This window comes from Sturnira hondurensis, unplaced genomic scaffold (assembly GCF_014824575.4).
Source record: "Sturnira hondurensis isolate 20B ecotype Veracruz unplaced genomic scaffold, ASM1482457v3 Scaffold0015793, whole genome shotgun sequence".
NCBI classification, from domain to species: Eukaryota; Metazoa; Chordata; class Mammalia; order Chiroptera; family Phyllostomidae; genus Sturnira; species Sturnira hondurensis.
Genome location: NW_028088424.1, coordinates 3,388,683 through 3,412,319, shown reverse-complemented (window position 1 = coordinate 3,412,319; position 23,637 = coordinate 3,388,683). Strand labels below are relative to the sequence as shown.

At 41.0% G+C, this 23,637-nt stretch overlaps 1 protein-coding gene across 6 annotated transcripts in view; it reads left to right on the top strand.

Moving 5' to 3' along the window:
• USP28 (ubiquitin specific peptidase 28) overlaps positions 1-23,637 on the top strand; it is a 76,263-nt gene that overhangs the window by 9,487 nt on the left and 43,139 nt on the right. For all 6 annotated transcript variants that reach the window (XM_037065642.1, XM_037065645.1, XM_037065641.1 and 3 more), the window contains exons 2-5: positions 9,993-10,070; positions 11,367-11,499; positions 14,493-14,598; positions 15,742-15,901. In XM_037065642.1, coding sequence (XP_036921537.1) covers positions 9,993-10,070; positions 11,367-11,499; positions 14,493-14,598; positions 15,742-15,901 — 477 coding nt within the window. The remainder of the gene's footprint in view (positions 1-9,992; positions 10,071-11,366; positions 11,500-14,492; positions 14,599-15,741; positions 15,902-23,637) is intronic.

Sequence of the window (23,637 nt, the reverse complement as noted above, 5' to 3'; positions counted from 1 at the left end):
CACACCTTCTTGGCTGCTGCATTCCTCATAGTTGTAAGGACATTGTCAGATCCTCTCTTCCTCTTGGCGTGAATGTGTGTCTGCACCCTTTTCATCTTTTTTAAAATTCTCACTCAAGGATACGTTTTTATTGATTTTAGAGAAAGAGGAAGGAGGAGGGACAGACCTCAGTTGGTTGCCTCCCATATGTTCCCCCACTGAGGCTCAAACCCACAACCTAGGTCTGTGCCCTGACAGGGACTTGAACCCACAACCTTTTGGTGGACATGATGATTCTACAACCAACTGAGCCACCTGACCAGGGCTTCACGCCTTCCCTAGTGAACTTCAGTGTCCACTTGTTCCTCCACGGCACATTGTTGATAGAGGGCAAAGCCACACCCCTCTCAGATCATGTTCCATGTGAACTTGGTGTGCTTGGGGAGGCAGCTGGTATAGTGGCCGTGGCGTGTGTGCTCATGTTCCTGGTCACCTTGTGGCGCTCGTTGAGGTCAGTAGCGCTGGGGCAGTGCAGAGCCACAGCTGCCCTCCTCCGTGGCTGCTGCGGAAGTAGAAGGGCGGTCCTTCGCCCATTTTTGAATTGGCTTTGTTTGTCTTTGGTTGTTTGAATTATAAGAGTTTTAATATAATCTAGATACTAGACCCTTAGCAGACTTATGATTTGAAAATATTTTTGCCCAGCCTATATGTTGTCATTTCACTTTGTTAGTAATGCCTTTGATGCACAATTTTTTAGTTTTGATAAAATCCTGCTTATTTATTTATTTTTCTTTTGTAGCTCATACCTTTGGTATCATATCTAAGAATCTATTGCCAGATATCCAAGATCATGAAGATTTACACCTATATTTTCTTCTAAGAGCTTCATAATATTAGCTCTTATATTTAGGTCGTTGATCCATTTTGAGTTAGTTTTTGTGTGAGGTGGGGGGTCCAACTTCATTCTTTTGCACGTGGATATCTTGTTATCCTAGCGTCGTATTTTGAAGGGACTATTTTGTCCCATCAGGTGGTCTTGGTACCCCTATCAAAAATCAGTTAACCACAGATGTATGGGTTTCTCAGAACTCTTAAGGGAATTAATTGAGCACATGTGAACAACCAGTAAAAAGTGGGATGAGACCAGGAAAGAAAGCTTAACTCGAGTTGCAGGTGAATATGCCAGGTGTGATACAGCTGGTAGAATGCTGGTTGGAGAAAGGAAAGGTAGGATATACTCTGAACACTTCAAATATTAATCAGATATTTTAAAATGGATGCCTAAGATAATGCCATTTCCAATGACATAAAATAAAAGCAGGATGAAAACCAACCAATGAAGGGGAAGAGTCGAGTCAAGGAACATGTATAAAGGACCCATGGACAAGGACAAGATGTCAGGGAGGATTGAATGGGGGAGATGGGCAGGGCCAGAAGAAATAATGGGGGGAAAATGGGGACAACTCTAATTGAACAACAATTAAGCAATGTTTTTTTAAAAAAGGTTTAAATATCCAGTCCAATTCAACTGTGCATTTTTTGTTCAATTGGAAATGCACAAAGAAAAAAATATCATTGCAACAGATAAATGTCAATAATCTGGACAATAAAAATGGTGGCATTCAGAAAAAAAAGAAATTCAATCAATATAATACCACACTAATAGAATGAAGGTGGGAAAACACATGATCATCTTTTTTAATAATTATTTTGTTGTTCAATTTGAGCATCTTGATTGACATAGAAAAAGTGATCATTCTGATTGACAAAACCAATTAGAAAAAAACAATCGGAAAATTATTTCATCAACATAATAAAGGGCATTTACTTTAAAAAAAAACAAACCCTCACAGCTGATGTCATACTTACTGGTGAAAGACTGAAAGCTTTCCTACTAAACTCAGGAACAAGACAAGGATGCCCACTTTCACCCACCCCACTGAACCCTGTACTGGAAGCACTAGCCTCAGAGCAATTAGGTAAGAAAAATTGCAAACCATAAAACTATCTCTATTCACAGATGATATGACATATAAAACCCCAAAGAATCCACACAAAAAGTACTAGAGCTAATAAACAAACTCAGCAATTTTTCAGGAAGCAAAATCAACACATGATAATCAGTTGTGTTTTTATAAAGCAGTAATGAACAATCTGAAAAGAAAATTAAGAAAAATAATTCCATTTATAACAATATCCAAAAGAACAAAATACTTAGGAATAAATTTAAACAAGGAGGTGAAAGGCTTGTACACTGGAGAGTACAAAGCACTAGGAATGAAATTAAAGGAAACCTAAATAAATGGAAAGATATCCAGGACTTCAAAACTAAATTAGTCAAGTTTCTCCAAAGAGTCAGAACCAACAGGGGATGTAGTGTGTATGTGTAAAGGAACCCTACCATTGCCAGTTTCCCACCGCGGGTAGGGGAGTAAATTAATTTATTACACAGAATTGGCTTTTGTGATTATGGAGACTGAGAAGTTCCAAGACCTACAGTTAGCAAACCTAGGAGAGCAAGTGATGTAGTTCCAGTCTGAGTTAAAAGCCTGAGAACCAGGAAAGCTGATGGAGTAAGTTCCAGACTGAGGGCAGAAGAAAACGGATGCTCTAGCCCAGCAGTCAAGTGAGGTTTCCTCTTAATCAGCCTGTTTGTTATTTAGGTCCTCAGTTGAATAGATGAGGCCCACAAACATTAGGGAGGACAACCTGCTTTATTCAGTCTCCAGACACCAACGTTAATCTCATCCAGGAGGACTCTCACACACAGAATACTGGTCGACTGACTGCCTGGGCACCTCATGGCCCAGTCAAGCTAAAACATAAAATTGAACATCACACAGACTTAGCATTGTTAAGACAGCAATACTCCCCAAAGTGACCTATAAATTCAATGCAATCTTTATCAAAATTCCAACAGCCTTTTTTTGCAGAAGTGACAAAGCTGATCCTCAAATGCATATGGAATTTGGATGGACCCTGAATAGTCAAACAATACAGAAAAAAGAACAATGTTGAAGAACTCACACTTCTTGATTTCAGATATTACTACAAAGCTACAATAATCATGACAGTGTGGTACAATCATAAAGTGCCTTTTCCCCCTCATATTTCTTCCCTGCTGAGGAACTTGGATTTGTTTTCCATTGTTCATCAGGTCAAGTCTAAACTCATTCTGACATTTAGAACCCTTTCTAATTTAATCTCACATCAAAAATAGAAGCTGCACACCGGGGTTCACCTAATAAGAACTTAAACTTTTACTGTTAGATTTCTAAAACTATGTAAACCTGATTTCTGAAATCTTTCCCCATACTTTCCTTGTTTCTCAATTAACCTTAGTAATATGTATATTGCTAGAAATGGCGTTCTCTTGGCCCTGGCGTGGGTAGCTTAACTGATTGGGCTGTGAGCTGGACCTCCAGTCGGGGCACGTACCAGAAGCAGGCAGTGCACGCATAAGCAAGTGGAACAACAGATCGGCACTGCCAAACAAAAATTGTAACTCCCACTGCTGAAAGTCTTTATGAATGAAAGAGTTTACCAGGCCATTGCTAGCCCCAAAAGGAAAGAAAAGAAAAAGGGAGAAGAAAAGAGAAGGAAGGAAGGCAAGTCTTAGGGTATGAAATCTGTCTAAACCAACCACAGCAGCATGGCTAGATCAGAAAAACGACATGTCCATCATCCAGGATGTTTGCAAGCCTTTTTATATGTCAAGGGGGAGGGGAGAGAAAGATGAAAGCTGTTCTGAAAGAATTTGTGTTAGCTATAGACAAAGGGGATGGGAGATGGTGAAATGGGACTAGTTCTGGGATAGGTGCAACCGAGTCTGTAAGTGTCCAGTCCTGTGGATTAGCCATGGGCAGCAGATTGGAATTTCATGGATAAATAGGAAGCCAAGTTTCCTGGGATTCTGCGGCACCTGCTTATTCTCTCTTTTAGAAACAGCCACCTGGAAATTAATACTAAATTCCAACAGATACAGTGGAATGTGAGCAGTTTTTTGGCAGAGCTGGTCCCCAGGTATTTTATCAGGCTTAGTGTTCTGTCTTTTTCTCTCATTCTCTATCCCCTGTGATTTTCGTTTAGATTATCTTAGAATTCTTTTCTTGTCAGTATGTTAGGTTTTTGCTCTATGGGTAAATTGGCCCAACACAGGGTTGTTGCTGGAAGAAAAACTGAAAAAGCACCAGGGCTCTTGAGGACTGTTCTTGTCTTGTGCAAGTTGGAAGGGTAGCGGCAGTCTCAGAATGCATTGAAACCCTGTTCTCCAGACTGGCTTTCTGCAGTGGCGGCTGTGTATTTTCTTTGACTCCTAAAGTTATTGTTTTGCCTTTCTTGGGTACTTAAGTTTTATTTTAAAATTGGAAAACCAGATCTTTAATTTTTGAGGGAATTTTATTAGTCACACCTTGGAAGTTCTTTGGTGTAAAGGAACATTTATCAGTATTTACTTAGTTTTAAGTAGAGAGATGTTTTGTAAGAATAGACCATTGAGATCAGGAAACCTGTGCATCAGAGTGATGAGAACAGCATCCCTGTTTGGAAGAATGAGATAACCCAGGTAGCTCCTTGTCCAAATACTGAACTGGAGATTTTAAAAGTAAAACTTTTAGTAATCTCACAAGTTTGCCTCCTCTGGCCAAAGAGAGTTTTAATTAATTTCAGTAGGATTAGTCCAGTTACTGTTTATTACAAAAACTTGATAACTTAATGCTTTTATTGTCTGAATAATCCTGTTTACTGCTTATTATGAGTCTTTGCTGTAAGTGAACCTCTGTCCTGAGAAGTGAACTGAATTATGCCAAGACCAGCTAGTACCTGAGGCCAGAAAGCTTGAGTTCCTTCTTTCTTGTGCCCGCCTGTCTGTCTTCACTGCCTCTGGGCAAGGAAAGAGAGTACTTTCTGTTTAATGAAAACAATGTGAATTCAGCTGAGGGAAAGCAAACCTGTTGGCTCTTGCCGGTTATTGGACGTGACTATGACTGGAGCGCAGGCTTTGTCTTGTCTCATGTTGGGTGTATAATTTGTATATGGCAGCGTCTCAGTGGTGAAGGTAATATTTAAGTCAGCTTCCTGTGGAGTTCCAGAAGACACTACGGATTAGTAATACGTAGGATCCTAGTTATCTTAGTTTGTCTGTTACTGTAAAATTAACGTTCAGTATCTAGTACTTACTAGGATTTTAGTTGTGGGTACTATTTGAGGCTTAGTTTACTGAATATTTATGAAGATTGAATCATGTAATAGCAGTTGTTTGTGTCAACAGCATAGCTTAATCCTTTGTTATTCAAACTCTTTTTAAGTATATTTTATTGATTATGCTATTACAATTGTCCCAATTTTTTTCTCCCCTTTATCTCCCCTCCCCCCTGCCCCTTAGTTCATGTCTGTGGGTTGTACATATAAGTTCTTTGGTTTCTCTGTTCCCTACACTCTCCTTAACCTCTCCCCATCTATTTTGTGCTCACCAATTATGCTGCTTATTCCCTGTACTCCCTCCCACGTCTTCCTCTCCCCCTCCCCACTGAAAACCCTACATGTGATCTCCATTTCTGTGACTCTGTTCCTATTCTAGTTTGTGTAGTCTTTGTTTTTGTTTTTTAGGTTCATTTGTTGATAGTTGTGAGTTTGTTATCATTTTACCATTCACAGTTTTTGATCTTATTCAAACTCTTAATAGCTATCTTTGATTTACTTTTTAATTCAAGACATTTGATGACAGAGTAGGTTTTGTAAACTTTAGTTTTAATTCCTACAGTGAAGATAATGATTCTTACCTTTAAGGGTTATTTTAAGGATTACATGTATGTGAAGCCCCTAAGGTTGCTGACACAGAGAAGGTGCTCAGTAATGTTAGTTACCATTGTTGTGGGCACTGTCCTACGGAGGATTCAAATTAGGTAGTATGTTTTATAATTCCCATTTCATATTTAAAACAGTGGGACAACCAAATGATGAGAAATGCCCAGTAAACACAGTCTCATTCGTTCACAGGCTCCTCTGTTCCCTCAACAGGAGTTAGAAAGGGGAGAGAGTAGTAGGGACCAGAGTTCCTGGGAATGATTTTAAGGGAGAGGCAAGATGAATATACCCTTTCCGGTGGGCTGGTGTGCCATGGTTAATCCACTAGACATAATGGAAGTAACACTTCAAAGGCATGAGAGGGTGTAGGGTAGGTGAGTTTGTGAGGTAGGGAATAGTGTCGTAGAAAGGGTTGAGCAGGGTAAGGGTAGAATTGGGTAATGGTGTTTGAATAATAGAAAGGTGAGGAATTTGGATTTGAATGAACATTTAGAACACTGTTCTTAGAGCTGTACAAATGATTTTACAAAGTCCTGGCTGGTATATCTCAGTGGACTGAGCGCGGGCTGTGAACCAAAGGGTCACCAGTTCGATTCCCAGTCAGGGCATACGCCTGGGTTGCAGGCCAGGTCCCCAGTGGGGGCCACGTGAGAAGCAATCACACATTGATGTTTCTCTCTCTCTTTCTCCTTCCCTTCCCCTCTCTCTAAAAATAAATTTTAAAAAATGATTTTACAAAGTTGTCTCTGCCAAATAGCTTTAAAAGGGGAAACTAAAAGTATTTTCCTTTCCTGAGTGTATTATTCTAGATGAATTGATGTTCACTGCTACCTATTATGAAGTAGAGAAAGGGGAATGGGGCTTTAATCCATGGCCAGATGTAATGATCAGCGAATTGTGTAGTATTTGCATCCCATACTTCATTGATTCGTGTTTACTTGGCATTTTGAAGTCTCTGAAGCTGAGATGCTCTTCCCATTTCCTGTCATCCAGGTGGAGTGTGGTCGTCATTGTCTGCACGTGTGTGGGCTTGGTCGTAGCGGTTCCTGCCATCACTGTCTCAGCAGTTGACTTACATGACTGTGGGTACTGCACAGTTAATTTACTTGCCATTTAAAGTGTCTTTAAAAAGGTCACACTATGATTCTACATTTAAGTGGGGAATGTAGAATCACACTATGGAGAATCACACTATGATTCTACATTTCTTCATACACTGCTTTCTACACAAAAGAGTGTATGAGGAAAGGCGTAGCATCCAGTGGCTCCATTGGTTGGAGTGTCGTCCAGTGTGCCAAGGCTGCAGGTTCCATCCCAGTCAGGGCACACACAGGACTCAACCACTGAATGCATAAACAAATAGAATAACAACCCATGTTTCTCTGTCTTTCTCAAAAAAAAAATCAATCAATAAAAAAAAGAAAGGCATAGAAACAGAACCACAGGATACAATTTGATTTTATGTGAAACAAAACGACTGCAGTTTCATATTTTCTTGCAAAGCTACAATCAAGTGCTTTATGGGATTTAAGGAAGGATGATGCCATAGGTATATTAAGTTTTGTTATTGAAAAGCATGTAAAAAGAATCGCCTAACACAGGCCAGGCTATGCACCTGAAAGCAGGGGAAATTGCTATATTTCTCAACATGAATAAAATTTTAGAGCTGCAAGAAGCTGGTGTGGCCAATCAGTGTGTCTCCTAGGACTGTCATGAAGGCATTGTGTCATAGATTAAGTGGAAACAATTTTTCTCCTTAGTGGTGCATAAAATACCTTTTTATAACTGATGGCAGCTTAGATTCAATCAAAGATAGTATTTACTTCAAATACAGTATTTTCCCGATGATAGCTTGTTTGAACATACTGTACTTTTAAGTAATCAAAGTTGTGATTATTTGAAGGTAGACAAAAGAAATAGGAAACTTGTTAAGATGCAAAGGTCAAAGTCATAATACAAGAGTAACATATTTGCATTGTTTCTGCCTCATAGAGGATCTGTTGCCTGTTTTGTTTTTTTCAGATACTGCACAGCGTAGAGGTTAGAGTACAGACTCAGTTGGGAAGCTTGGGGTCAAATCTCAGCCCCACCCCTTACTAACAGTAACTTTGTGTAAGTTATTTCACCTCTCTGTGTCAGTTTTTTTGTCAAATGGTTATCATGTCTCTCTCAGGTTTGTGGTGAGGGTTAAATTAGTTAATACACGTGAAGTGTTTAGAAGAATGCCTGGCTAAAAGTAAGCAGCCTGTGTTACTTACTGTTTTTTTACTGGGATTATTTTGTGTCAGTCTTAGGTATCAGTTCACATACAGAGTAATTTGAGGTGAAGATGTAATTATCTATCCTATTGTTACCTTTTTGGCTCCTGTTTACATGTCATATGCTACTCATTTCCCTCTTCTAACTATTCTTTCTACCTCTTTTGGGGGTATATTGATTTCTTAGAAAATTGTGTATGATTGAGATGTATAGGTTCACATACCCAATAAAATCAAATGGAATTAGAATTAGCTTGGAGAAAACTTTTTAATATTTTATTTTTCTAAAAGTCACATGCTTTGTGTTTTCAGCATCTGCCAAGCCTAAATCAGGACACCTGCTTGTCTGTCACTTTCCCAAGACACAGGCAGTGACTTCCTTTGACAAGACTCATAGCCTCAAAGACTGCTGGCCTCAGCAGGGTCAGATTCCATTTCTAGCTTGCAACTGTGGCCTGTGATTAGAACAGAAAGACTGACTACAGGGATGTTTCATTTAGTTATTTCTAGTTGTGTGATACTTAAATGTTGCACCAGACCGTCAGCTGTTGAAGAACATGCGGTACTGTTTCTGTTGTTTCTGGTGAGTGTGCAGTGCCTCTTGAGGACATGGTACTAACTGAAAAATAGCTAATGGTGAGCCATCAAGTATTGAATCCAGGCTTAATTCTTGGGTAACCTTAGGAATAGTATAAATTAGATTTCTTCTCACTGAATTAAATTTGAACTACTTCATTTTCAGTGTTCATCTAAATAGTTACTGTCTTCATTTGGACAGCCAATTGTTTAAAATGAGCTTACTTATAAGTAGTTGTTTTGTGTTAACTTTTGTCTTCATGCAAACAGGATAAAACATTCCAGTGAAGATGTGCTGGCTGGAAAGGGTTATAAACTGATCTTGTGGTACAAGATAGGTTTTTCCATGATTCAGATCAATGAAGAGAAAGCATTCCATAGTGTATTCCCCCTGGAATTTTATTGATAATTCATAAAATTCTGGCTTTATCTATACTTCATTTTAAGCAATTAAACCTAAAGTTTTAACTATAATGTTGGTGATAATCATTTGTTAATTACATGATTGGAAACTATCAGTGAAAAATGACACATAGAAATGGTATGTGCAGTGAAACTTAACATAGCCCAGCTTCGTATCCCTTCACGCTCCCTGGGTCCCAGATAGAACCTACTCACTCACCTACTGCTCACAGAAAGAAAGGCCTGAGGCACTCGAAGCATCCCTTAAGGCTAGAACATTACATTTAAATGTTTTGTATGCTCATAGTTTTACTGTTTACTTCTGTTTCTTCCACAAGTGCCAAAGCATTTGCGAGTAAATGCACATTACACATTCATGATGTGTCTGGACAGTGTTGGGGCTGGGGACTCTGTTCCCTTGCTCCTTCAGTTCTTCTGTCTGATTGAATAATTCAGATGACAAACAGCAGGTTAACAAGAGAAAATCATATTTTAATAGTGTGTCACAGAGAATTCACATAAGACTGAGGCTGTGTGAGATAGATATGTCCGTCTGGGCAAGAAAGAAAAACGTGGGATTCCCAAGGGGAAATAGGCGATTTACAGGTAGAAGACAAAGTGGCCAGTGAATTCATGCTAGGTGACTCAGAAATAATGGGGCACACTTCATTCACATGTGCCAAAGTGAATATGCTAAGGGATTATGCTACGGTCCCCTTCCTGAAGCAGGTTTTTCTGTCTGAATCTCTTTCAGTGGGAAAGGGGGAGGTAACTTCTCCTATTTTGTTAATGCTTTGTTTTCAGCTCAAAATATTCTGCATGGCAGGTGGCACATTCCAGGAGATCCTTCCCCCACAACAGTGAAAAATGCAAGTCTCAGGCCTTTTTATTCAAAATGCTTGTATTTAAATGTGTTCAAGTATATGTTCTGACTGACATATGTCTGTGGTTTTGTTTGTTTCTCAAATATAGAGCTGCCAAATGCTGTTAAATCAGCTGAGAGAAATCACGGGCATTCAAGACCCTTCTTTCCTTCATGAAGCTCTGAAGGTTAGTTTGAAGGCTTCTGTTAGTGGGCTTTAAAACAGTTGTCCATATCATAGTTATGTCAGTACAAGCTATTTTAATGCCGGAATGAAAATGTATTTAGGGAGAGAAGCTGTACAGGTCAAATAACCCAGTATCTTCAACATGCAAATTAGAAGTATAGGAAAGTTTTGGAAGGGGGAGACTGAAAGTGGGGGTAAGGGGAGCACCCTACTGGGTAAAAGAAATTTATGGAATATCAACCGGTTGAATGGTATAGAGTTTATGGATCCTGACTCAAACAAACAAACTAAAAAATATTTGCATCAGGGAAGTTTGAAATGGTTGTTATTTAAAAACTTGCCATTTACTCTTAAGGTGTGATGATAGCATTGTGGGTTATATTTTTAAAAAGATGTGTTCTGAAGTGTTGACTCATGAACTGACAAGATGCTTAGGATTTAAGATGCTCAAGGAACTTAAGATGCTCAAGATGCTCTAGAATATCTGGGGAGAGGGCAGAATAGGTCAAACAAGATTGACCACCTTGATAATTGTTGACACTGAGCAATGGGTACATGGTGTTCAGTTATATGTTCCCTCCACTGTTGTAAATGTTAGAATGTTTCCTAATAAAAATTTGAAAACAAATACAAGTATGGTCACCACTACAGAATATGGTAACTGCTTGGAGTTTTTATTGTAGGGGCTGACTTCATTTAGAATCTCTGTGTTAATTGCCAACCCCCTTTTTGATACATTATGCTGTATCTGTGAAATCAGGAGTAGTATTGTCGCATTCAAACTGGGGAGAACAAATAATCAGCAATATTTCAGTTTTGCATGTTATGATCAATCATAGCATAGCAGCTCCTTTCCTATAAATAGGAATTTGATACATGTTTTAAGCACAGTATCTTACTATTCTCTACTATACTTTTTTCCCCCTGCTTTCTACCCTAGACATATGCCTAGACTTACTCAGGGTGTCATCAGGGTAGTAAGAAGTTATAAACAAAAAACTAACTCACTACTTATTTTAAATGCTGTGATGCTTTACTTTTTCATTTTTTTAAGATTTTATTTATTCATTCTTAGAGAGAGGGGAAGAGACAGAGAAAGAGAGGGAGAAAAACATCAGTCGGTTGCCTCTTGCATGTCCCAGACCAAGGACTGGCTGGCAGGCACCCCTGGCATGTGCCCTGCCTGGGACTTGAACCAGTGACCTTTTGCTTTTTGGAACGATGCCCAGCCAACCGAACTATGTAGGTCAGGGCTGATGCTTTACTTTTTAAGTTTTTATTTTTTTTCTCTCTTTAGGCCAGTAATGGTGACATCACTCTGGCAGTTAGTCTTCTTACTGATGAAAGAGTTAAGGAGCCCAGTCAAGACACTATTGCTATAGAATCACCTAAAGGAGAGGGGATCACCACCAACAAAGAAGTATTAGCAAGTGAGTATGCCGTGTTTTAGTCCTGCTCCAGACTAGCCAAAAATAAGAGATGAGTTTGTATGTTTCCTATTAATCACATCAACCCTTTGGAAATAATGGTAATGATAGCTAATTGTTAAACCATTACTATGTGCCAGGCATACTTCTAAGCACTTACATGGATTAGTCATTCACCACTTATTTCATGAGCACCTGCTCTGTGCCAGGCATTCTTACTCAGGCACTGGAGATGAACAAAATAAACAGGAATCCCTGCCTTCATATCACTTATTTTTTCAAGGGGAGATGAACAATTTATATAGCATATTAGAACATGATAAGTACTATAGAGAAAAAGTAAAGGATGGAAGGAAAAAAAGATTTCTGAGGATTAGATTTGAAATAGGATGGGCCTTTTTGAGAAGGGGTGAGTGAGTGAGTCATGTGATGCCTTAAGATGGGAATATACACATTGGTTTGCTTCAGGAGCTGCAAGGAAGCCAGAGCTGAGACTTAGTGAATGAGGAGGGCAGTGAGAGGGGAGGCCATAGAGCGAACAGGAGGTAGGTCATGTAGAGCCTTTGTAGGTACTTGGCTTTTATTCTGAGTTAGAGCCTTAGCCAATGGAGAATTTGGAGCAGGGGGATGATCCAGATTGTTTTTGTTTTCTAACATCATTCTGACATCTATGTTGGAAACAATGTGGAGGAGTGGCTAGTGAACTTGGGTCAGAGCAGGGAGCCAAGGACCAGTCAGGAGGTTATTGCAGATGCTGTTGGGTGGGGTAGGATGTAGTGGTGGAGGGGTGAGAAGTGCTTGTTTTATAGGATTTGGTGCCAGAGGAGATAAGGTTTGTGAAAGAAGAGTTAAAAGTGACTCAGGGTCCCCCCCCGCCCCCCTGCAAGCAGCTGAAAGGATGGAGTTGCGCTTAACTAACATGGAAATGACTGCAGATGTAGCGAATTTGGGGTGGAAGATGAAGCGATTGGTTTTGGCGATATTAAATTTGGGGTGTCTATTAGACATCAGGCGGAGTGTTAATTCAGGTGGAGGGGAGAGATCTGGGCTGGAGATAGATAAAACTTGGGATCATAAACCTGTAAGTGATTTGTAAAGTTATGAAATTGATGAATTCTCCAAAGGAGTATGTATAGAAAACAGAAAGGGTTTAGCGACTAAGCGTTGGGCATTCTCGATGTCGGGTGGCCTGGGAGATAAGGAATATCCAGGGAGGTTGAAGGAGGACCAGAAGAACCGAGGGAGTGGTCCTTTGGAAGCCAAGGAGGCTTCCAGGGGAAGGCCGTCAGCTGGGTTGGATAGTGTTAAGGGATATTTGGTTCCTTTGTAGTTTTGAGCGCTTCTGAGTGATGCTGATATAAATATTCTTGTGTCTATGGAACACACAGTGACTTTTTCAATCAGTATTTTGGAAAACTCATCCATGTTGAAGGTTATAATTTTAGTTCATTTATTTCCATTGGTTTGTAGTATTTCGTGGTCTGAATATACCATAGTTTATGTATTTATTGACTTTGGGGTTGTTTCACATTTTTTTGCTGTTACAAGGCTACTGTGAGCTATTTTGATTTATATTACTTTGCATAGCTAATGATGTTGAACATCTTTTCATGTACTTACTGGCCGCTTGTGTATCTTCTTTGGAAAAATACCTGTCCAAAATCTTTGCCCATTTTAAAAGTTGGGCTATTTGTCTTTTTTATTATTTAGTCTGAGGAACTCTTTAGATAGTCTGTATATAGGCCCTTTACTGGATACATGATTTATAATTTTTTTCCCATTCTGTGGGTTCTCTTTTCACTTTCTTGATGGTGAAGCCCAAAAGTTTTTGTTGTCGTTGTTACTGTTTTTAATTTGGTCTCAAATTTATCTATTTTTTTCTTTGCTTGTTTGTGCTTTGGATGTTATCTCCAAGGTGCCATTGCTTAATGCAAGGTCACAAAGATTTACAGTGTTCTTAGAGTTCTGTAATTTTAGCTGTTATCATGAGGACACAATCCTCTGTAAGTTCATTTTGTAACTGGTGTGAGGTAGGGGTATAAAAGTCACTCCTTGGCATGTGCCTGTCTAGTTGTCTCAGCACCATCTTTTGGAAAGGTATTTTCTGTTTTGGATTGTCTTGGAACCAGCGATGAAAACCAATTGACCATAAATATTAGGGTCTATTTCTGTTCCATTGGTCCGTATGTTTTTCCTTATGCCAGTAGCCCACAGTCATGACTACTACAGTTTTGTGGTTTTTTTCTTTTTAAAGTAAATGTTCTTCATTGCCGATGTATAGAAATTCACTTAACTTTTGTACATTGATCTTTTATCTAACCACATTTTATTAATAATAACTATTTTCTGTAAATTATTTTGGGTTTCCCTTGTAGGTGATCATCATTTGTGAATTATGACAGCTTTGTTTCTTATTTCCTAATTCTTATATTTTTATAAATTTTATTTTTTATTTTATTTTCTTAGTACCTAATCAGAACTTTCAGAACCATAGTGAATAAAAGCCTTGATAGTAGACCTGTTTGTCTTAGTCTTGGTTTTAAAGAAAGTGTGTTTAACATTTCATTCACCATTAAGTATAAAGTTTGCGGTAGGCTTTTCATGTGTTCTCTTTCTCAGCCTGAGAGTATTCTCTTCTCTTTCTAGGTAGCTTGGAGTTTTTATTCTTGAATAGAGGTTGAATGTTGTCAACTACTTTTATCTATTGAGCTTATCATTTTTTCCTTTAACTGTTAAGATAGTAAATTTTACTGGTCTATTTTCTAATGTTAACTCAATGTTTCTTACAGTGAACCCAACCTGGCCTTAATATACAATCTTTTTTTGTACATAGGCAGGATTCTGTTCACTAATGTTTTGTTTAGGTTTTTTGCATTTGTAATCACATGTGAGTTGGAGTATATCTAGTTTTATGAATGCTTTTACATTTTTTCTGCAATACAGACATAACAGTGTTTTCTGCATGTAGACTAATTAACTTCCAATGTATCTTACAGAAGTAATAGACCTTACTCATGAGAACAAAGATGATCTTCAGGCTGCCATTGCTTTGAGTCTACTGGAGTCCCCCAAAGTTAAAGCTGAAGGACAAGATCTTAACAGGTAATTGATTTAATTTATAATCTCTGCTCTCCACGTTAGTGTGTAGGTCAAATGCTATAGCTCTTGTGTCATTCAAGAACAATTCTGCCATGCTCCTTTAATTGCACCTGAATTAAAAATGTTTAGGAGGAAATTTAAATTTCACATTAGCTTACTTACTCTGGTTCACTTTTTTAAAAGCCAGTTATGATAAGTATCCCATTGCAGCCTGTGGTCTGAGTGGAAGACTGCAAGTGTTGTAGTTCATAATTGCTGATTGATGGGGGGGGACCAATCCTAGTACAACTATCCAATAAATATGTGTGTCCTTTATAAACTTTGAGCCTTTGTAAACTTTGAGGGTTATGTTGACTATTTGAAAATGAAATTGTGACTCAACTACCTTGTCTCAGAAATGAACAGGGAATATATCTTTTGGTACTAATTGGTACTAATTTGGTGATTGTTTGGAATTTTCCACAAATAACCAGTTCTGGTGGGGTAGACTGTCAGTTTCCAGATGTGTTTATTCCCTCAGTGTTGAGTTGTTTCTTTTAGGGAAACAAAGGATCATGGTTTGTGTACTAGACAGTTTGGGGCTCTTTAGCAGAGTGTCTCTCTTGCCTCTTTCAATGGCAGTGGTCTGAGATAAGGCACTGTTATTGAAATGTAAAAGTTTTCATATGATAGCCAGAAATAGTTTTGAGTCTTAAGTCAGTTCTATCAGGGACCTTATTAATAATAATCTCTGTTATGGAAGGATTAACATCTTGATGTTTAAACCTTACATTTCAGTTAGGTTATAATCTTTTTTTAAAGATTTTATGTATTTATCTTTGGAGGGGAAGAGAAGGAGAAAGGGAAAGAAATATATCAGTGTGTGGTTGCCTCTTGTGCGTCCCCTGCTGGGAACTGGCTTGCAACCCAGGCATGTGCCCTGACTGGTGAATCGCGATCCTCTGGTTCGCAGGCCGATGCTCAATCCACTGAACTACCCCCGCCAGGGCAGGTTATAATCTTATAATTACTCTGTAGCCATTGATTACCCCAAAAAAGTTTATCTGGCATTTTGAACAACCTCTGAAAGGTTATCAACATCCTGCATATAGTAACTATTCTTTAACTTTTTCCTTTTTTGATGTGTGGTATGTTGGTACAATGTAGGATGCACGAGGTAACCGCTGCAGAATCTAAACGCTCAAAGAGAAAACGCTGTGAAGTCTGGGGAGAAAACCCCAATCCCAATGACTGGAGGCGAGCTGATGGTTGGCCGGTTGGGCTGAAAAATGTTGGCAATACATGTTGGTTTAGTGCTGTTATTCAGGTATGGTTTGGTTTTTTTTAAGAAACAATGGTGTCTTCTGGAAACAAATTGTAATTTATTAAACTGAAATATGAGAAACCTAGCTTTAAAAACATGGAAACACATATATAAAATGGGGAGGTTTCCCCATGGCACTGTTGTGTTTGGTTGCTTTCTTGTGTTTTGGGATTCATATGCTCTGGTGTCTGAATTGGGCAGTACTAAAAAACAAAGTCTTCTGTGGTTATAAATGTGTTGAATGGGTGCTTTGGATCAGCATTTACTGAAAATTTGGTTATAGCAGAGCAACAGATTTTAATGAAGAGAAGTTGAGTGTCAGGCAGCTAGTCTGGAATAGAGAGGTGGCATAAGCTGTGGAGGAGGAGAAGTAAAGTCATTCCAGATGCCTTTAGGAGACCAGATGTAAAGGATTTGGGAAGTGATCAGATTCAGGGTCTCTGCAGGAGATTGCTGGGAGAGACTCCCAAGTTTTCTAGCTTGAATCACCAGGTGGATGATAATGCCATTTGACACTTCAGGAGGGCTAATTTGGGTGCATATTAGGAATGAGATTTCAGTTCGGTTTTCCTCTAATATTTATTAGGCGCAGAGCCAAGATATGCAAGAAAAATAAGATAGGTTGTCACTTAAAGAATCATGGACTGTAGATGAGAGAGGAACCTTTAAGCTACCCTGGTCCAGACTCCTCATTTTAACTTTTTATGTTTTCTGAATCCACGGATAATCCTCTTTTCATTAAAAATACTTCTAAATACTTAAAAGAATCACATTCTAGACCATGGGCTCCCTGAAGGCAGAACCAGTGTATAATTCACCTCTCAGGGATTCTTGAATAGATGAATGAGTGAGTGAATTGAGTGGGTGAAGGAAAATGTGTCACATACTCTGTGATACAGAGGGATTAAGAGAACAAAGCAGGCTTGTTGAGGAAGACTTGAGAAGTCAATGATGCTCCAGGGCTGGTTTTACTTGTGGCCCCACATGGCCTTGGAGTCCCTCATGTGAGAAGTGGGTGGACTTGGCCCAATCCTCCTCTTACTGCAGTGACGGGAGCACTCACATATGGGCTGCTGTCCCTGCAGGTGGATGGCCTTGCCTGTCCCCCTTTCACTGAGCTTCCTAGGTGAACAGCTGAGTTTTTCTCTTGATGACGTGACTGGGTTTCCCATCTTCCCTGATACGCAGGTGCAGATTTTCCTCCTAGGAGTCTACAGAGAGGGCCAGACTCCTCCCCCACCTTCCTGCTCCTGTGGGACAATCTGGAATTACTTTGCAAAGTGACTTTTAGGATTAATTTATCAGTAGTCTTCCAGCTTTAACTAAACCCAGTAAGAAGGCACAGAGCAGCCCTGTTGACCCTTCCAGCTCCATTTGAAAAGCTAGCCAATAGCATATTCCCCACAGGGCTGCTGGTGTGTGCTCAGTTGTCCCCATCACCCTAGTGTCTACTGCCATTGCATTCCTGGAACCACCTGCCTCCTGACAGAATGGAGCTAGGAGGGTTTGCAGGGTGGTCATGGCCTCCAGTCCCAAACCCAGTCACGTGGCCCAAGTGCTGCTGTGACAAGGGCACTCTGCTATTGGGATGGTACTGACAATTCTGCACCTCAAAACACTGATTCTTGTGAGGGCAGGCCTCAGGGATCAGTTCAGTTGTATACATGCTGAGTTTGAGGTGCCATATGAAGGTATCTTGGGAGTTAAATATGTATATATACATATAAGTCTGTAGTTCAGTAAAAAGATCTGGGCTGCAGATACATTCTGGGAATCAGTACCATGCGCGGTAATAACGCCAAGGGTTCCTTAGGGGTATCCAGCCTTTGGTGTCTGGGCCACACTGGAAGAAGAATTGTCTTGGGTCACCTATTAAATACATTGCAACACATAATCACCAAAAAATCTGTGTTTAAAGGAAATTGATGATGTTGTGTTGGGCTGCACTCACAGCCACCCTGGGCCACATGCAGCCTGCGGCAGATTGGACACCCTAGAGATGAAGTCCCCGAGAAAGAGAGTCACCTCTCTAGAATTGTCTTGAGACATCTCACACCTCACGTGGCCACGCGGCAGCACTTGATCCTACCCCTGCAGTGTACTCCATCATCGAGCGTGACTCAGCCAGGAACGAACCCTCCCTTTCCACACAAAACCCAAGGCACATGCATTCATGTGCCAGGCACTGTTTTAGCACTAGGGAAACAGCAGTGAATTGAACAACCCTTACTCTCATGGAGTTTACTTTGAAAAGAGTGGGAAACACAGTAAACTAAATATGTATCCGGTGGTAATAAGTGCTCTACAGACAAGTGAGTGAGGGTAACAGGGGCCCAGAAAGGGTTCGGCTACAGAGGGAGGGCTGTTATTTATAGAGGGTGGTTAGGTATGACCTTTTTGATGAGGTGGACATGTGAGCAGAGGCCTGCATTAAGCAAGAGAATGAGCCATATAATCACATAAAGAATATTTCATGTAATTACATAAACACATTGTAGACAGAGGGAAAAGCCAAGTCAAAGACCCAGGTTCAGGAGCTTCCTTAAGGGATTGAGAAATAGGGGAAAAGGCTAGAACTGAGTGATGGGGAGAGGGGGACAGATGCAATGAAGTCAGAAAGGTGGAGGTGGGGTGGGGATCTTAGGTCATGGTGAGGATTTAGGATTATATATGACATGGGAAAGTGTTGGAAACTTTGGGGCAAAGAAGCAATGTGGTCCTACTTCCATTTTAAGAGGATCGCTGGAATCTGGCTGAGAATAGAATTTGGAAGGTAATGTAGAATTAAGGACATCAGTCAGTTCTTAGAAACAGGGATTAAGGACTCTTCCTGTATTGACATCCCTTCAACCTTCCCTCCTGTGAGAGATGCCGAAAAGAACCAGCAGATAGAGGGATAAGGAAGTGAGCTTTCTGAGAAAGCATCAGAGGTCACATAGGGAGGGAATAGGAAAAGGGCAAGAGAGTGGTAGGGGAAAGGAGAGGAAAGAAATGATGACTGCCAATTAAAGTTGATATCGTTTTTAATAATCATTTGTTCCTGTGAAATAAGCAGCCAGTTTTTTTTTTTGGAGATAGGGTGGAGAAGTGATAGAGTCTTAAAAAATATATTTTATTGATTATGCCATTACAGTTGTCCCATTTCCCCCCTTCATTCCCCTCCACCCTGCACCCCTCCTCCACCATTTCCCCCACTTTAGTTTATGTCCATGTGTCACAAGTTCTTCAGATTCTATATTTTCCATACTATTCTTGCCCTCCCCCCTGTCTGTTTTCTACCTACCACCTATGCTACTTATTGTCTGTACCGTCTCCCCCCTTCTCCTCCTCCCACTCCCCTGTTGCTAACCCTCCATGTGATCTTCATTTCTATGGTTCCACTCCTGATCTTTGCTGTCCTTTTACTGTTCATATTTTTCATCTTCTTTTTCTTAGATGAGTCCCTCTGACATTTCATATAATAAGGACTTGGTGATGATGAACTCCTTGAATTTGACCTTATCTGAGAAGCACTTTATCTGCCCTTCCGTTCTAAATGAAAGCTTTGCTGGATAGAGCAATCTTGGGTGTAGGTCTTTGGATTTCATGACTTAGAATACTTCTTTCCAGCCCCTTTTTGCCTGTAAGGTCTCTTTTGAGAAATCTGCTGACAGTCTGATGGGCACTCCTTTGTGGGTGACTGTCCCCTTACCTCTTGCTGCTTCTAGGATTCTCTCCTTCATTTTCATCTTGGCTAATGTAATTATGATGTGCCTGGTGTGTTCCTTCTTGGGTCCAACTTCTTTGGGACTCTCTGAGCTTCCTGGACTTCCTGGAAGTCTATTGCCTTTGCTACTTTATTATTTGTTCAAATAAGTTTTCCACTCGTGGCTCTTTCTTTCCCCGTTCTGGTACCCCTGTAATCCGGATGTTGGAACGTTTAAAGATGTTCTGGAGGTTCCTAAGCCTCTCCTCATTTTTTTGAATTCTTGTTTCTTCATTCTTTTTTGTTTGGTCATTTTTTTCTTCCTTCTGGTCCACTCCCTTGATTTGAGTCCCAGTTTCCTTTCCATCACTATTGGTTTGCTGTGCATTTCCCTTCATTTCAGTTAGTTTAGCCTTCATTTGTTCCTCTGATATGTGACTAAAATCAGCCAGTTCTGTGAGCATCCTAATCACCAGTATTTTGAACTGTGCATCTGATAGTTTAGCTGTTTCTTGGTCGCTTAGAAGTATTGACTCTGGGGCTTTGAGCTGTTCTTGAGCAATAATGTTTTGGTCTGTTAGCACCTGTTACACATGAGGGGTGGAGCCTTAGGTGTTCAACAGGGCGGGGCAACCCAGTCACTAGGTTGTGACCTGTATGTGGGGGGGAGGTCAGAGAGGGGCAATGGCATTTGTTCCGCTTTCTCTCAGACCTCAGTCCCCTCTGCTGCTTCCCGCAAGCAAACTGGCCCCCTCTGGTGCTGGCTCCCGGGTGTGTGGGCCTGTACACCCTCCAGGACCCTGTGGGTCTCTCCAACGATCTCTCTGTGAGCCTGGGAGCTTCTCCTGGTACCTTGCCCCTGAAAGTTTTTCCAATTGGTGCTTTTAGGCTTTAATTCCTGTCACTGGGGCCCTAGCCTGCGCAGTCTATCTCACTGCTCGCTCCTTCACCTGATTTATCTGAATGTGAATATGTGACCACGGTCAGCCAGCCGCCTTATGCCCTCACTGGGTCCGCCCTTTGCCACCCCACACCTGGGGTCTGCCAACTACCACCTGCGTGCCTGGGTCGGACAGGCCGCTTTTTTCTGCCGGGATCCCTCTCCACCAGCCGCTGACTCTGCCCCTCTTACCAGTCTGGATGAATGGCTCATTGTTGTCAGACTTCTGTACAGTTCAATTTTCTGTTTTGGTTGCGTTTTTGTTACTAAAACTTTGTTGTCTTTCAACTTGGTTGTGTGAGGAGGCACAGTGTTTCCACCTCTGCCTCCATCTTGGCCAGAAGTCCTACAGTCAGATTTTAAGTGGAGTGGAAAATTTAAAAGAGGTGTTGCCGGCAGTGGGAAACCAGTTGGCACCAGATTTCCAACAATTTGAAAGTCTATTGGAAACAATAGAATTTGGAAACAAATTTCCAACATTTCCAAAATTGTTTCCAAACAAACAATTTGGAAACAAATTTCCAAAAATTTGAAAGTCTACTTGAGGTTGTTGACCTTGAACATATGGTGATATCAATATGTCCTGTTTTTATTGGAACTTCTTTTTAGCAGTGCTCTGAAACTCTTAAGTGGAAAATTAAATTCATTTAGGTTGGAGGACTTGCTGAGTATGATGAAAAACATAGGGCAGTTAGCGAATTTAATGAGGGGTGGTTACAGACCACAGAATCAAAACTAGAAGGGCAAAAATGAAGACAGGAAAGAACTAATGGGGAAAAGGAGAGGTCAGTTTGCTCAGGGGCCTGATGAAATCGAAGGACAAGCATCCTGTGGGTAGTTGAACAAATGAGCTATAAGACAGGTTATGGTTCTAGAGTGGAACTTTCTGAATTTGTGATCTGAGAATTGGCAGTTTTTCAGGCATGGACATATCCCGGGTTTGGCTTTGGGTCTGGGTTTAGAGAAGGAGTGGAGGAATATGTTACTAGAGAGAGGATGCTCAGGAGGACAGAGGGTCACTAGCCTGAAGGGATGAATATGTGCTAATAAGGTCAACACCTACTGTGTGTCTAGAACTGTTCTAGGCCCTTGAGATCCAGAAGAGAACAACACCATGACAGAGCCTTACCCTTATGGAATTAACATTTAAATACGTTTATATAATATGTTACACTGTGATCAGTTGTGGGGGTGACTTTCCCTGCAAGTCCCCCATCCGCCACGGATGAAAGTAACACTATAAAGACATGATCTGCTTGGGAAGGAGAAGTGGCCAATTTTTCAGAGGAAAAAGGCCAGGAGCCCCTTCCTCCAGGGGCTTTTATTGGGTTGTAATACACAGGAATACAGGTGACAAGAATCAAACAGGAGATAACATATCAAAGAAATCTGAGGGCTTCAGAGTCTGAGTCAGAGTCTGTCAGGAAAGGGGGTTGCAAAAACTTTGGGAGACATACTCATTTCCTCCTCAGCAAAGCAGGTTTCACAGGACTTTTGGGGTTCTTTCTTATACCAGGTTACCACAGATCCCACTCTAGCTGGCAGAGGACTGCACCGCATCCCCCATCATTGGTTTTCAGGCTTAAATGGATTAGAGCCAAGAAGAGCTTCTCCCAGGGGACATGGGGGCTCGGGCTATGTCAGAATAGCCAAGGGGCAAAGGTCCATCATTCCCTCTTTGTTGCAGCCCCCGGAGTCCTTCCATGATGGCCTCCCAAGTGACTGTGTCTGGCTTAGGTTGCCCCTCTTCTGAGGAGTCTTACCCATCATCGACCATCAACCAAGCATTGGGGGCAGGGGGAGGAAGCAGAGGCAGCGTTTGCTACCAGAGACAAGCTTTGTCTCCTTGTGGCTTGCATTCCAGAGGTTGCTCACTCAGCCTTAGCCATGGGGGGTAGTTACAACTCCTAAAACCAGGGAGAGCGGTTCTCAACAATCAGTGTGATAGAAAAAAGATCAGGGTAGGGGTGATTGTACTTGCTGCAAGAGAGATGGGAGCAGATTGCAATGTAAAACCATGATGTTAGGCTGAGGAGATGAGACAGGAACGAATGCCAGCTATGCAGGAGGACAAGAAGTGAGCCAGGTGGCTGTGAAGGAAGAACATTCCAAGTAGGGGAAACCGGGGGTCCCAGTGCACACGAATGTCCACAGGACATCTGAGAGTCCCAAGTGGCAGGAATGCTAAGAGTGGAGGGAGAGTCATTGAAGAGGTAATGTCTTTCTTCTGTGAGAGATGGGGAGTCAGTGAGGGCTCTGAACAGAAGAATGATGAACTCTGACCTGAGTTTTAAAAGCCTACTCTGGCTACTGTGAGCAAAGGTACAAGTGGAAAGACCTGTTGAGGAGGCTATTCCAGTCATCTCCATGAGATGTGATGGTGGCCTGGACCAGGTGGGTTGCTGTGGAAATAGAGAAGAGGCTGGATTCTTGATTTATTGTGGAGGTAGAGCCAACAGGATGCCCCATGGATTGAATGTTGACTGACGCTTCCTAGAAGGATGACAGGACTGGGGGTTAACCATAAGAACTATTACTAGGTAATGATCTTCATTGTTTGATCATTTTAGAAAGAAGAACCTGCATGGCAAGTAAATGGTACAGGGGGGTTTCTGGAGGTAGGGTGACCATGTGCAGTGATCCAGGTGAACAGTGATGGGCGTTCAGTTAGAGCAGTTGATAGGGGGAGGTGGTTGTAGCACCCCGAGGATGAGCCCCAGGGCCTTCTTCCTTATTAGATGTGGATGGTTAAGAAAGGGGAAGGATTCAAAGATAACTGTGAATGTCTGACTTTGATAACTGGAGAAAGGATGTGATGAAGTGATACAGAGAATACAGGAGAAGCCACGATGCTGGAGGATCATGTAGATATTGGATTGGGAAATGGGAGTACCCTTTGGTGGGTTTTAAGAACGGTGTTTTTTGGGAAAGCTTGACTTTGGTGAATGTGAGGAGATGGAGTGACATGACTGAAAATGGAAAGCCATTTTTCTCATGGTAGAACTGAAATCCTGGAAAATTACAGGGTGGTAAGTAGAGTGGGAATGTAACTGAGAGGAATGGAGATGGGTTAGGTAGACAGTTGAGGTGGAAGGAGAAGACAGTGAGCTGATA